The 16,256-nt window shown below is 38.9% G+C and overlaps 1 protein-coding gene across 3 annotated transcripts in view; it reads right to left on the minus strand.

Annotated features, from left to right (window-relative positions):
* The window catches only part of Ppp1r13b (protein phosphatase 1 regulatory subunit 13B), a 68,143-nt gene extending 52,157 nt beyond the window's left edge, over positions 1-15,986 (minus strand). For 2 of the 3 annotated variants that reach the window (XM_048799392.1, XM_015496127.2), the window contains exons 1-2: positions 15,901-15,986; positions 2,774-2,921 (exon numbers count right to left, since the gene is read on the minus strand). In XM_048799392.1, coding sequence (XP_048655349.1) covers positions 2,774-2,921; positions 15,901-15,918 — 166 coding nt within the window. In that variant the 5' untranslated portion in view covers positions 15,919-15,986. The remainder of the gene's footprint in view (positions 1-2,773; positions 2,922-15,900) is intronic. The other variant, XM_015496133.2, reaches the window with a different exon arrangement.
* Between the last annotated feature and the right edge of the window lie 270 nt (positions 15,987-16,256).

Genomic DNA, 16,256 nt, shown 5'->3' on the forward strand with positions numbered 1-16,256 from the left:
TTACTCTGACTTCTAAGGATAACATTAAAAGCATAGGACTTTGGGAGAAAATAGTTCCATGTCATATTCCTTATAAGGGACGGGTATCTAGAATATATAAAGAGCTCATACAATTTAATAACAAAAAAACAAATACTCTACCTATAATCCCAGCTACTTGGGAGGCTAGGTCAGGAGGATCCAAGTTCCAGGCCAGCCTTGGCAACTTAGCAAGAATCTATCTCAAAATTAAAACTAAAAAGGGTTGGGGATATAACACAGTGATAGAGCATCCCTGGGTTCAATACCCATTACCACAAAAAGTAAGTAAGTATGTAAATAAGTAAGAAAAAAAGAAAAGAAAAAAGGATAAATACCCCAACTTAAAAAGAGACAAAAGTTTCCAGGTGTGATGCGCAGCTACTTGGAATACTGAGGCCAGAGAACAGCAAATAAGGGGCCAGCTTAGTGAGACCCTGTCTCAAAATAATAAAAAATTAAAAGGTTGGGCTGGGGCTGTGACTCAGTGGTAGAGCACTTGCCTCACATGTATGAGGCACTGGGTTCGATCCTCAGCACCACATAAAAATAATAAAGGCATTGTGTCTATCTACACACACACACACACACACCCTAGCACGCCCGCACACACGCATGCAAAAGGTATGAATGGACATTTATCCAGAGAAGATGTGGAATGACCAATACAACATGAAAGATGTTCAACATCATTCATCATTAAGGAAATGCAAACCAAAACCACAAGGATACTTCTTTTTTTTTAATTTTCTTTTTAAAAAAATATTTATTTATTTTTTAGGTGTAGATGGACACAACACAATGCCTTTATTTTTATGTGGTGCTGAGGATCGAACCCGGGTCCCACCTGTGCGAGGTGAGCACTCTACCGCTGAGCCACAATCTCAACCCATGATACCACTTCTTATCCAGTCAGACGGCTGAAATCTAACAGACAATATGAAGTGTTGACAAAAATGTGGAAAAATTAGAATCCTCATACACTGATGCTGGAATAAAATAGTACAGTTGCTTCGGAAAACAGTTTGTCAGTCCCTGAAAAGGTTAAACACTGAATTACCGTAAGCCCTAGCAAGGTGACTTAGGCCTAGGTATGTAACTAAGAGATGTGATAAAATATCCACACAAAAACTTGCGTTTTGTCACAGAGCAGCCAGGCATGGTGGTGCATGTCTGTAATCCCAGAGGCTGAGACACTAGGATCGTGAGTTCTAAGTCAAGCAACTCAGTGAGACCCTATCTCTAAATAAAATACAAAATATGGCTGAGGATGTGGATAAGTGGTTGAATGCCCCTGAATATTCAATTCCCAGTACCAAAAAAAAAAAAAAAAAAAAAGTTCACAGAGCATCATTCATAGAACACACCCCTGAAAAGGAAATAACTCCAATGTCTATCAACCGAATAAGTAACTCCCCATCCGATTGATAAGGAAAATGTAATATATCCATACAGTGGAACATTCAGCACAAGAAGTAATGAATTACTGATATGTGCTTCAACATGAATGAACCTCAAAAACACTAAGCTGAGTAAATAGCCAATCTAAAAAGGATTGTATTATATGATTCTTTTTGTATGAAAGGTCTAGAATAGGCAAATCTACAGAAAGTACATTAGTGTTTACCGACAGATGAGGGGGTCAAAAGGAAAGGGAGTCAGTCACTGCTAATGGGTAAGGAGTTTCTTTTTTTCTTTTGGTGGCAAGGATAATAATCTAGAAATAACTGTGATGATTGTTGCACACTCTGTAAATATAATAAAACCTCTGAACTGTATGCTTTAAATGGGTGAACTGTATGGTAGGTGAATTACATCTCAAAAAGGCTGTTGAAAAAAATGCTAAGACTTGATTATCTCTAAGTGTCCTTTAGACACTTTCATTTTTTTACATCTCTCATCACCTCAAACTCAGCATGTTCCAGTTGATCATTTTCTCACTGTCTAACACAGACCCATGTGCATGGTACTTTTTTCAGGCTCATTGTTTATTGACCAACATTATTTTTAGAATGTCATTCCTTAATTAAAATCCACACGAATTCCTTCTGCTGAGAAAAAGCCACACCACTCTGCAGTGCTGAAGGTCTGGTATAACGAGCTGCTCCAGCCTCTGCCTGCTGCCAACCTTCCTGGTCTTAGCTGTCTTGGCAGCACACCATATTCTGTTCCCGTCTTTTCTTCATTTGCATTACTTCCGCTATCTGGGATAGACTATCCTATCCAAATTCAACCCCTTCTTTACAGTGCAAACTATTTTGCAGAATTTCTGGTGCTTGCTAATCATATTACCTACATGGATCTTCTCTGCCCTGCTTGTTGACAATTTCTTTCAACATGAATCAGGATTTTACCTTTCTCAATTTAGTAATATTTAGGGAAGACACACCATTTACAAAGTTCCTCAAGTGAGGGAACACAAAGCTAGTGCCTCCATGACATTATCAGAAGAGAAAAGAAGAGTCACTGACCAACCTGACATGTGTTATGACAATGAAGGCTCAAGAGGACCAGGGTCTTCTCATTTGGTTGATGGGGAAAGGAAAAGACATCTTACAAAAAGCTAGATCTACCCTCCCTGCTTATCTTAAATGGTTATGGTAAGAGTCAAATCACACCTTGCTTTTTAACAAATACCATTTTATAAAACCCTACCCTCAAGTAATATAACTGTTTTTATATTAATTACTCAACTCCTTATCACCTCATACAACTAAGTGACAACATTCTCATTCTTATAAAACATAATACATACCATTTCCCCTCCACACTTCAGCTAAATGACAACTGCCTTCTCCAGGCTCCTTGCAAAATTCTACAACATCTCGACAGGTTGTTTCTGGTGTTACAGGAACTTCTGTTAAAATCTGTTCATTGTTGCTCAAGAACACGGTTAATATCATCTGTAAGAGAAGAGATCAAAACTCCAATTTAGCTTACTTGTTATGAAGAGATTAAGTAAATTTAAAATGATCCCTCTAACACCTCCCTTACCAAATGCTTGCAGGATTACTTTCTGGAAATAGATAAATTGACTTTAAAGTTCATGTAAAAAATTTAAGAAAGTAAGATAAATCAGGAAAATGCCAAAAAAGAATAACATTAGCAAAGAACTAGTATTGCCAGGTGTTATACAGCCTCGAAGCCATATCACAGTAGCACACAAATAGATCAATGGGACAAACTGATGTCCCACAGACACAATTCCATACGGAAAAAAATGACAAAAGACGAAGGAGGTGCCTCAAAATCAAGGGGAAAAGATGATACAATGAATGATGGATGTTTGAACAACTAAAATATCCACATGGAAAAAAAATAAATTCATACTATACTTCATACACTAACATAAGTTCCTGCTTGCTCAAGTACTTAGATATAATCACAAAACCATAAAAATTCCATAATGAAACCGAGGTAAATCCCTTTTTGTAACTTCAGAGTATAGACACTCTTCCTAGCCAGGTACAGTGATACATGCCTGTAATCTGAGCCACTTAAGCTGAGGCAGAAGGATCTCAAATTTAATGTCAGGCTCAGCAACTCAGACACTGCCTCAAAATAAACACTTTTTTAGAAAGAGCCGAGAGTGTAGTTCAGTGGTAGAGTGAGTGCCCCCGGGTTCAATCCCTAATATAGGGGGGAAAAGAAACCCTTTTAACTATAACTTAAAGTCCAATACCACAGATGAAGATTGATATATTCAAAAATATTAAATATAAGAGTCTGATAAAGAGATAAACTAGGGAAGAAAATATTGTAAATAAGTGGCTCATATTACAAATAAGTGGCTAATCTCAATAAATAAAGAGCTCCTAAAAATTGATAAAAAGACTAAAAATCCAATCCATTAAAAAACTTTTCAAAGATATAAATTAATACAGTAAAGGAAAAATAAATGGTCTCAAACATAAAAATACATTACAATGCATTTTTAAAAATTAACAAATAAAAATTGCCAGGTCAATTTTATAAAAATCTCAAAATTCTACTACTTTGATCTAAGACCTCAAGATATCATATTGGAAGGCATTTTTTAAAAACAATATCCCAGATGTTCAATTTAAACCAAAATTTTCTTTAAAAGAAAATCAGAAAGTATTGCAGAGTATTTGTATTTATTCTTTGACCAAAGATCAGGTGTCCCAAAACTCCCCTCCCTTAAAATATGTCAACTAAATGTAATTTCAGTTCATTGTTAAATTTTCTTAGAAATGCTCCAATGTTTTTGGAGCATTTTGAGATTAAACATGTGCGTATCAATGGTGGGATTTTATGTAACAGTTCTAAGCTGGTTTCCTTGACACCGGTTTCTGGGACTCCAGCCCATCCTCCATCACCAAAGGGCTATTTTTTTTACTTTGGTTTTTATTAATTGTTCATTTTAGTTATACATGATAGTATAATGTTTTTTGACATATCATACATCCATGGAGTATAACTACCCATTCTTGTGGTTGTACATGTTGTGGTGTTACAATGGTCGTGTATTCGTATATGGACATAGGAAGGTTATGTCCAATTCATTCTACTATCTATTCTATTCCCCTCCCCACTCCCTTCCCTTCATTCCCCGGTCCAATTCAGTGAACCTTCACTCCTTGTTCCCAGATGCTCCATGCCTATTGTGAGTCCACATCCACATATCAGAGAGAACATTTTGGCCTTTGGTTTTTGGAGATTGGCTTATTTCACTTAGCACGTTAGTCTCCAGTTCTATCCATTTTTCCAGCAAATGCAATAATTTTGTTCTTCTTTTAGCTGAGTAATATTCCATTGTGTATATGTGCCACATTTTCTTCATTCATTCATCTGTTGAAGTGTGCCTAGGTTGCTTGCATAGCTTAGCTACTGTGAACTGAGCTGCTATAAACATTAATGTGGCTGCATCAAAGGGTCATTTTCTAAATGTAAAAATCAGCAATGTTATTCACTTGCTTAAAACACTCAGGTCTTCTGTTCCCAAAACATTTGGTATATAAACAGGAAATGGTATATAAACAGGAAACAGGTTTTTTTTTCTTCTTGAGTCTAATGTGATATTTGTGTGAATCTCTAACTTCCCCTCAGAGAATCCCATGGAGCTCAAGATATCCACCCTGAGAAAACCCAGAGGATAGGACAAACTGCAGAGTCCTAGCCTTCCAGGTCTTACTCCTCTCAACATGGAACTTCACTCTTAGCTCCAAAGGAGTGAGTCACGTTTCGCTGGTCATGGTCCCTCTACCCATTTCTCTTTTGTTGTAAACTCCTATTCACTCTTCAAAACTCAGCTCACAGCAACCAACTGCAAAACTTCATGTACCTCCTCTTCTCTCCAGGGAAGCCACAAGCTCCTTACTCTGTGATCTGCAACTCTTCCCAATCATTCTTATATCACTTCAGTGAGCATTATCATGTCTCCCTTCCCTCTCTAGACCACGCCTTCCTGGCAATTTGCTGTCTCATCTTTAGTTTCCTGTTGCTTAGTCAGTACCTGACACATGATACGCACACTAAAATCTAGCTAATTTCATGAATGACACAAAAGTCAGAACCCCACCATGTCTGAGAAATTCGTATACACTAGCAGAGCATGATGTACCCAGTCTACTCAATAAACCTGCATTATCCATCCTCCTTAAATACGTTTTCTTTCTGTGTGCTGGGGCTCTCTACCTTAATGAACTAAAGAATCTTCAATACAAATGTCGTACTGTGCAAATTCTAGAAGCATCCTTTGTTCATATTTAAACATCTTTGAAATCACAATGTATTTCACAATTGATGGCATGTCACAATTTAATGGGTAAATGTAACTTTTTCTTTAATAATATGAACAGAACAGAGAAGAAACACAATAGGATTAGGAAACTGAGGAAAACAATTAAAGGAAAAAAGAAGTTAATATGTTATCCTTCCTAAAAGATTAATATGTTATAAATAGAGATTTGGTTAGCTACAGCAGGAAAGCAGAGCTGAGCGACCACGTTGTAAGGAACACAGCATGCTGACGGGGTGCTCTTTACTCTTTTTGGAAACCATTCCTCTGCCCACATCACATGAACACACCTGTTCATGACCACCACTGTCCACCCACCTGACCCAGCCTGGGAAGGAGCCTCCTCTGTGGTACAGCACTATTACATTACAAAACCAGCACTTTTCTTGACTACATCCTCTACTCAGTGTTTTGAGACTCCCAAGAGTGAGTTGTGACCCATTACCTCATGTTGAAATCACCTAAGTGTGTCTCATCCTGTGTACTGCCCCCTACCCCCGTTTTTTGTTTTTTGTTTTTTTTAATTGAAAAAAAAGCTTGAAAAACTCAGAACTAGATCCTAAGCCTACAGAGGACAGGCCTTCTGTTCTCTAACTTGGCACCTGAGTAGAACACTGGACACACAGAGGTTCTCAGAAATGAAGGCGCCTGTTGTCAAGCCTAACTTCAAAACATACCCAGAATCTGCCACATGTACCCACTGCTGCCACCCTAGCTCAAGCCTCTACCACCTCTCAGACAGGATGTGTGCAAGAGTTTCTGTTTTGATGCTTGCCTTTTAGATATATCACTTCCTTGAAAACCTTCCTGTGGTTTGCTCTCGTCTGAGAAAATTCCCCCTAAGTGCTGTCTACAAGGCTCGCATGACCTGCAACACATACATTCACACTTCTCGGACACCTCCAGTTGCCACTCTTCATTTCCAGCCACCTAACCTTTTCGAACCTCCTCCAACAGAGCAAGCCAATGCCCACTTCAGGGCCTGTGCACCCGCTGTTCTGTTGGATAGCTGCTCACATGCCTGGATTACCTCTTCCTTCAACACCTGGTCAAGGAAGTGTTCCCTAACAATCCATCTAAAATGGCAGTGTTCCACCTCTCACTCCTTTTAGCCTCCACACTCACCACCATATACTCATCTGCTTATCCCTGTCTCCTGCCACTAGAGCATAATCTCCCCAAGATCAGAAATTCTAGTTAATCCACCACTGTATCATTAATGCCAAGCACATAGTGTGCACTCAATCAACTCCCCTAATTATATACAAAATACCTTTTCATATTATGTTTTTTGAATTATGAAACATAGAGGCTTGTCTGCCTTTTCATGCACAAAAACTAGTCAATATTTTACCCCTTTGATTACTTAGTCCACATCAGAGAGAAAGAAAAATCCTGAAAAAAAAAAAAAAAAACTGTCAGTGTGAAAGTCAGGTGCCCTGAACAAATCAAGGACATGATATTCAGCAGATTTCACTCATACCTAGATATTCTTTCCCAAAGCCTTTCCTCTTTCCACAAGGTGGCACTGCAGGGTAACGGGGTGGGGTGTGATTCCCACCTGCTACAAACTCTGAAGACCCTAAACCCTAAAATATAACCCTAACCTTCACACTATATCTCATACTTCATACCGTAACCCCTCACACATAACCTCACCATAATCCTTTACCCTAATCCATAATCCTAACCCTTACTGTATATCCTAACCATATACCCTTATAAATCTTAATTATTCCATCCCCATTGCTACCCATCTCATCCTGCCCCTCACTCCTCCCCAAGCCTGATCCAAACCATGTGCCCCTAAACACATACACACACACACACACACACACACACACACACCCCTACCCCACCCCCTCTCTCTCTCAGAGGTAGGATCAAATTAAATACAAATTCCAATCTGGAATTCTTTTTTGGAAAAAAAGCAGAACTGACCTTAGGAAAGTGATGAAAAAAAATTTTTAAATAGTACCTATTTTTTAAATGTATCTTTTTATTTATTAATCCCAGCCCCTAAATTTATTTTTTAGTTATAGGTGGACACAGTATATTTATTTTATTTTTAATGTGGTGCTGAGGATTGAACCCAGTGCCTCATGCATGCTAGGCAAGCGCTCTACCTCTGAGCCACAACCTTAGCCCTGAAAAAAAATTTTTTTAAAAAAATGAGAAGCATAAGACTGCAGAGGTACATATTTAACCCTCTTAAGAGGACATGTGTACTTAAATATTTCAGAAGTATCTAGTCTAAGCTAAATCCTACAGTACTTTTTCAGCTTGGTTCCTTTTTAGTTGTTGACAGACAGACAGACAGACATCCATCAGTTTAGTTCAAGTCACTATTTACTTTAGTAATTTAACATTTAACATAAATTCATTCCATCATATAAAAATTTCCTCTCACCAATTTGAACTGGCACTGTTGCTGAGAACAGAAAGACATCTTGGTTTCCCTTTATCTTATTCACATAATTCTACCAGTATCTAAAAATACGTATTTTGAGTCCAGGCACAGTGGCACACACCTGTAATCCCTGTGGCTCATGAGAGGAAGCAGGAGTAGTACACATGCAAGGCCAGCCTCAGAAACTTAGCAAGGCCCTAAGAAACTTGGTAAGACCCTGTCTCAAAATAAAAAATAAAAAGGGCTGGGGATGTGGCTCAGTGGTTAAGTGACCCTGGGTTCAATCCTTGGTATGTATGTACGTATGTATGCATGCATGTATGAATAAATAAACAAATAAATAAAAAAGAGCAGCCTCTATTCTGACACCAAGGCTCCACAGTACTGGAAATCTCTGCTTGCGGTGACACTTGCTTTACTGGCATCCCTACAAATGTTACAGAAGCAGAACAAGCACCGAACTTCCAACTGCAGCAATGACCCACCAGTGGACTGCAAAATCAATCGTGGATCAGTACCAGTTTCCTGAGAGAAAATATTTGGAAAATATACATTTAGTAAAGGACTTGTATCATAAATAAACAAGAAAAAAAAAAAAAACTCTTAAAACTCAGAAACACCCTAAGCCAATTTTTTTTCCTAAGCCAATTTTTGAAATGGGAATGATTTGAACAGACATATAACCAAAGATGACACACAGCAAATATGCATATGTAAAGATGCCCAACATCACAGGCCACCAGGAACTACTATCAGAACAAAGAGACACCATGCTCACTATTAGAAGGGCCAAAGTCCTCAACACTGCCACGCCAAAGGTGAGAGTAGTGCGGAGCAAAAGGACACATGGGCATGGATATAAACTGCCATGGCCACTTTGGAAGACAGTTTGATGGTTTCTTACAAAATAAAAAGGACTTTTACCATGTGATCCAGCAATAGTGCTCCCTAGTGTTTACCCAAAGAAGCTGAAAACTTATGTCTACACAAAAACCTGCACACTAGGGTTGGGCTGGCTGTAGCTCAGTGGTAGAGCGCTTGCCTAGCATGATGACATACTGGGTTCGATTCTCAGCATCATTCATAGATAGATAGATAGATAGATAGAAAGAAAGAAAGAAAGATAGATAGATAGATAAATAGATAGATGTCTGTCTGTCAACAACTAAAAAAAATTTTTAAAACATCCTGCACACTGATGTTTATAACAGCTTCATTCATAACTGCCAAAACACGGAAGCAGCCAAGATATCTTCCAGTAGGTGCATAACAAACTGGAACATGCAGACAACAGGATAATATTCAGCAGTAAAAAAAAAAATGAACTGTCAAACCACAAAAGACACAAGGACCCTTAAATATATATTGCTAAGTGAAAGGAACCAAGCTGAAAAAGTACTGTAGGATTCCAACTATAAGACTCTAGAAAAGCAAAACTATGGAGGCCGTAAAAGGATCATTGGCTTCCAGGGTTAGGAGGGAGGGACAGCAGCACAGTAGACCTTAAGAGACTGTTAGGGCAGTGATACTATTCTGTATGACACTACAATGGCAACTATATCTCCTTACACATCTGTCAAAATCCACAGAATTCTACACCACCAAAAGTGAACCATGGTATGAGCTATAGACTTCAGTCAACAAAAATGTACCAATATTGGTCCATCAACTGTAATAAATATCTCACACTAATTCAACATTAGTAATAGGGGGCCGGGGTTGTGGCTCAGGGGTAGAGCGCTTGCCTCACATATGCGAGGCACTGGGTTCGAGCCTCAGCACCACATAAAAATAAAATAAATAAAATAAAGGTATTGTGTCCAACTAATATATATATACACACACATATACATACATACATATATATAATAGGGAAAGCTGTGGGAGGAGGCAGTAGTTGGAAAACTGTACTTTCTATCCCATTTTTCTGTATGTAGCTGGGTGGAGGAGTGTAAGTACAGAGTCACCTTGCCAAACGTGTTTCTTAGTGGGGGTCATGGTCCAACACATTTGGAAAAAAAAAAAACGAAGTTCTCACGAAACCTAATAAAACTTTCACAAAAACAAAACACTAATGAAAAGTCACTGAATTTTTAAAAAGTCCATTCCCATCACTATTTTTTGGTGCTCATTTTTGGGCACTGAGGTATATGTACCTTACATATTCTCAATTTCCATACCAACTTTGTGAGATAAGGTATTACTGTTCATTTTATAGATCAGGGAAACAGGCTTGGAGAGTTTAAATAACTTGTCCAAGGTCAGTCACTGAGCTAATACATACCAGAGCCAGGATATAACCCAGTCTATATGACTCCGAAGCTTAGGCTCTGAACTACTACTCTGAACTGCTTCAAAATAAAATAAGAGCCAGATGTTCTGGTACAGGCTTATAATCCCAGTTACTGGGGATGTCGAGGCAGAGGATCAAAGTTTGAGGCCAGCCTGGGCAACTTAGCCAAGTCCTGTCTTAAAATAATAAGAGCTGGGATGTAGCTCAGTGGTAGAGCNTTACATTAAAAAAAAAATAAAAAAATAAAGGTATTGTGTCCATTTACAACTAAAAATTTTTAAAAAAAGGAAGAAAATGAAAGTTGCAACAGAGATGAACCTTGGAAACATTATACCAAATGGAAGAAGTCAGGCACAAAAATACTGTGCAGAACAGGAAGCTTAGTGGTTATCAAGAGCTGGAGGGGATGAAAGAGAGGGAGTGAAAGCCCATGGGACAGGATTTCTTTCTGGGGTGATAATAATACTTTACAATTAGATAGTGGTGATGGTTACACAACACTGTGAATATACAAAAAACACCAAATTGTACACTTTGAAAAGGGGTTAAATTTATGACATATAAGTTACGTATCAAAAAACATATCTAGCTATGCCAGTTATTCAACTATATAATCAGTATTTTTTTCCTCACTGAAAACAACTTTAAATAAAACATTGTATTATTTCCTTCTGTACAACTGTCAATGTTTACTTCTCTAGTAGTAAACATTTACAGTTGTACAAATCCCATTTTTTCATGATGCAAATGCTACAAATTCACTAATAATCCTTTTGTCGGCAAGAAAATGGGGCTTAAAACAAATTAGCAAAATAATATCCTCAAAGAGCACTTTTATATAATCATGTGTACAGATACACCAAAATCAGAATACAATTTCCAAGAGAAAAGAAAATCCAGCAGCTCCTTGTCTTTTTATAAATGTCTCTATCCACTTTCTCTTTCAGATGGTAGTAAGCTTTTAAAAGTGATGATGCTACTTTGAATTTGCCCACAGAGCTTCAAGCTACTGTTCTCAAAATGTTTCTCATCTTTAGAAAACTAAGCAAAAGTGAAATGTGGAAAACAAAGGGCCAATGCCTGGAGATTCTCTATGCCATTTACAAAGAGAAAATACTTACACGGATGTCCCTAGGCCTTGTGGAATCTCTACTCAGGCACCAGTGACAGGAGCCATGATAAGGCGCCTAATGGAACAAGACAGATCCCCACTGCTACAGCAGAGAAACCTGGGGGTTAAGTCACACCTAATGAGGTGAGTTCCAGGAGAGAAAGGGCTCAGAGTCTGCACTGTTCAAAAACTGCAAGCAGGACCTAGAAATCACTATCAAAATGAAGACTATAATTTGCTAATTTCTATATCAAGTATTATATTAAAAAGTCTGTCTAAACTTGCTTTTCAATTTTAAAGTGAGGCCTAAAAGTTATTTTAAGTCTCTACAATAAATATTTTATAATCATTAAAATTATTTGAGTGGTTGGAGTAAGGTATATACAGAACTACAAATTCTATTTTTCTAAATTCTGCTAGAATTGACATATTTTAGGTGCTTAAAGTCAGAATGAAACTTATAAGATACGTAATGTCAAAAGACTTTCACCAATCATTAATTTACATAAATAAATAACAGGTCCCCATCCCCTCTTTGTGTGTGTGTGTGTGTGTGTGTGTGTGTGTGTGTGGTGCTAGGGACTGAATCCAGGGCTTGTGCATGTGAAACAGGTCCCCTTTTGTATCCAAACTATATAATTTAATTCTCCCAACAGACCTATGGTTCAGATACTGGGATGATCCCATCCTGAGGACAGAACAGACTGTCCAAGGTCACAAGAACCTAACCCAAGAGCATCTGCTCCAGACTCACATTTTGGCTCAAGTAGAGTTCAGAAACAAAACATGAACACTGGCTCATGGATACCAAATAGCCTCGTTCTTCATCTTGACAAAACTGCAGAAAATACGCTTTATCCAGAAGTGACCAGATAGAAACACAAAAATCAAACCATGAACTCACTTCATAACATATAATGTACATGTACCTGTGGAAATCAAAACATATGACAACAAGAGAGTAAACTGGTAGATAGTCATTAAAATCGAAAGATAATGTACTCAGCAGCACAGACTGTTTCCAGGCAAGAAACTTCCTAGGAAGAAAAGAGCTGCATAGTGAGTAACACCTGTTTTCCCAATAACTCACGAGGCTGAGACAAGAGAACCACAGTTGAGGCTAGCCTCAGCAACTTAGCAAGACTCTGTCTCAAAATAGAAATAAAATAAAAGGATGGGGATGAAGTGCAGTGGTGGAGTGCCCCTGGGTTCAATCTCCAGTAACAACAACAACAAAAAAAAAAAAAAAAGAAGAAGAAGAAGAAGAGGAGGAGGAGGAGGAGGAGCAGGAGGAAACAAGAAATAAAAACTTCAGTGTCTTCCCCTTTTATACACTCACCTCTTTATAAACATGGCCTGGGTGCTGAGGTTTGGGTCTACTTTGGTACCAAAGGGCCCTTATAAAAACACATATATAGGACTGGGGTTGTAGCTCAGTAGTTGAGCACTTGCTTAGCATGTGTGAGGCACTGGGTTTGATCCTAAGCACCACATAAAAAAAACAAAATAAAGTTAAAAAAAAAAAAACTCAAGTATAATCTGCAGAATTTTATCACTATTCTTCTTGAAGAGAAAATTACGTATTCCACAACTTAGTAAAATATGAGGCTGAAAATGAGGTTTCATATATCACACAGCCATAATTTCTAATCTTCCACACAAGCTGTCTTGTGAATGGTTGAATTTCTGAATGCTAACAGGTGTGATTTTCACAGAGGGAGAATAATGAGCATTTCTCCACACCTATGAGACCATCATACACCACTGATTCAGTCCTCACAGCAACATCAACCAGGACAGCCTTCACAAGACGACTCTCCTCCCTCACTGGGACTCAGTTCCCAGGGGTCATTCTTATTTTACTTGGCTTGTCTCCCTTACCACTGCTGGCTCAACTAAGACACAATGAAAAACACTCATCATTCCTCAAGTATTCTGAGTGCCTACCATGTGCTGGAAAAACCGCACGGAAAAAGCAGACAAAGTTTCCTGCCCTTTTAGAGTTTTAATTACAGATCGGGGAAAGCCACAAAGCAAATAAAACATATAGTATAGTGGATGATGATACAGACTGTGAAGAGGATGCAGGCAAAGACAGCAAGTGCAAAGGCCCTGAGGCAGAATGAATGCCTGACAAAACCGGTGAGCCCAGTTTTGCCCAGGGAGAGGAAAAAAGGGAAGGAGGACAGAAGATGAGATAAGCATCCAATTAGGCTTTTTCCTGGAAGGAAATTAGAAGACCATGGAGGGTTTTAGGTAAGAAGTGGCCTATTTTGACATGAGGATTTTCAGGATCACTTTGGCTGCTCTGCTGAGAACAGACTGAGGGGGAACAAGCACAAATTATGAAGATACCTTAGGAGCTAAGAATTCAGGACAGTGAGAGTCTTAGGAGACTCTGAAGGTAGCTCGGACAAGGCCCACTGATGGCACAGATGTGAACTACAAGAGAAAAGAGCCATGTCCTAGCCCTACAACCCTACTGACAAGGTCCCCAGAGCTGCCTATTCCTGCCCCCATCTGAAGGTCTAGTTGTCCAGCTCTCCCTCTGGTATCTTTCTAATGAATCTCTCTTTTCTAAGGTTATAAAATAAGAGCTGGTTTCTGTCACTTGGAACCAAGATGAACTTCATCACAATTATCACTTTATGAAAAGAAACATCAGGTGAGAAAGGCCCAGTCCTCACCCCAGGCACCTCAGACACTCAGGACGGTGTTGAGATGTGGACAGCATGACCGGCTCCAAAGCTGTGCTTGGGGCATTAGGGCAGCTGCCCTGGAGACCTTGATTGGTCCTCTACCTGCCCACAGGTACGGAGCTTAACAACGAGGGGCAGGGCAAGGAGACATCCCACAGCCCCCAGAGCTCCCGGGCAGGCCTGGGAAGCGGGTGAATCCTGTCACGGAGAATGCCCTTCCTTCCTGGCCACCATGCCAGGCTCAGGCCTCAGCTCCTCTGCTCAGAAAACACAGGGAAGCCCAGCTCCACCCAGTTTAAGGCTTTGGTTGTTTCTATACAAAGAGGAAAAAATGGGGCAGATAGCCTTTGCTTATATGATCATCTTCCTATACATTACAAACAGTTTTCTCTCCTCTATGGTCTCAAAATAGCCCACGTTAGTATTGGCTCAGCATATAAAATGTTCTCGCAAGAATCCATATTTTAACTCAAAACAAAATGTTTTTTCCCCCAAGGTAACATTCATACCAGGCCTATTAAAAGAAAAGCATACACTTTAAACTGAAAATTTGAGACAACTGTTTATAGGTGCCTCAATTCTTTTCAAACTAAAGTTTTTTGGGAAAGAAGTGATAAAAAATACTTTTTGGAATTTTGAGTTAGTGATCAGATGAGTGGCACTTGCTTCTTAATCCTCTGTCAAGCATTCAATTCAGTTCAATTCAAAGGGCTATACTGAGAATTTCAAACAAGCTATCAAAAAGATCAGTCATAAAATCTTGAAGCCAGACTAGAACCCAATCCAACACCCTTTCCCCATTTTACAGAGGAGTCAGCTGAAGCACAGAGATATAAGCTGTCAAGATTATTAAACCTCATCAGCAACAGAACCAAGAATGGAAGCAGGGTCTCTGGACTCAGCAGAGCAGGCTCCCTACCATGGGTGCTAGCTATGCTTCTTATCATATCAGACAGTCTCTGAAGCCTAGCACAACCTGGCCTGTGATGTTCTCTCAAATCTCATTCTCCCTCCCTTTTTTTTTTTTTTTTTCAGTATCTGACAATAATTTGGGGCACTAAAAAAATAGGGAAAACCCATCAATACTTTATAAATTGTAAAAATGAACAGAAATTAAGTCACCAGAGAACCATAAAACAAAATTAACATAAGAAACATGATCAAATACAAATTACAAAGAAAGGGTAGCCAGTCACAAAAATATCTAAGATATGCACTGAAAATATAAGAGGATTCCATAAATACCAGTGGGATCCTAGAAAATACAAGCTAAGTGACAATAATTTGTTAAATAAGTCAAAGGCACCTGATTTAGGGGCATAATTGAAGTGACCATATAATTAAGAACCAAATATGCCACTTTTGAGTGAGGAAAAAAAAGAGCTAACAGGACAGCTTTCCAGGACAACTGGTCAAACCAAGACTTTCCCTTGTACATCTGGAGGGAGGGCCACCCGATATGAATCATGCCTATGGATATCTGCCTTATTTCACCTATTAAATCCCCCCCCACACACACACTCCTAAGAAATGAGTATCACAAAGCAACACATATTTAATAAGCCAATGCTAAGAAAAAAACACCAAAAACCCACAGAATAAATTTACCTTTTCATGACATTTCATTCCAATTATCTACTTCACCAACGGATAAAAGGCCAACCTTATAAAAAGATTCATCAATTCCTCCTGAAAAAAAAAAAAAAAAAAAAACTCTCCTTATCTTGCCTTAATTGACAAGAACAAGAAACAGAACCGCTGATGACCTGGGAGCAGATGCAGCAAGCAGCAGCATGCCCACCTCACTGATATAGCCTCTTCTATAGGAGAAGCGGGTTCAAGAAAAGCTGAAGCCCTGGCTCCACACCAGGATCCAACCAGAGATGACTCAACAGTGTGCCTGCAAAAGCACATTGCTACAAGGGTCCCTAGGCCTCTTTTAGGACAGCACAATTTGGCAAGCC

The sequence above is a fragment of the Marmota marmota genome, unplaced genomic scaffold (genome assembly GCF_001458135.2).
Source record: "Marmota marmota marmota unplaced genomic scaffold, marMar, whole genome shotgun sequence".
In the NCBI taxonomy this organism is placed as follows: domain Eukaryota; kingdom Metazoa; phylum Chordata; class Mammalia; order Rodentia; family Sciuridae; genus Marmota; species Marmota marmota.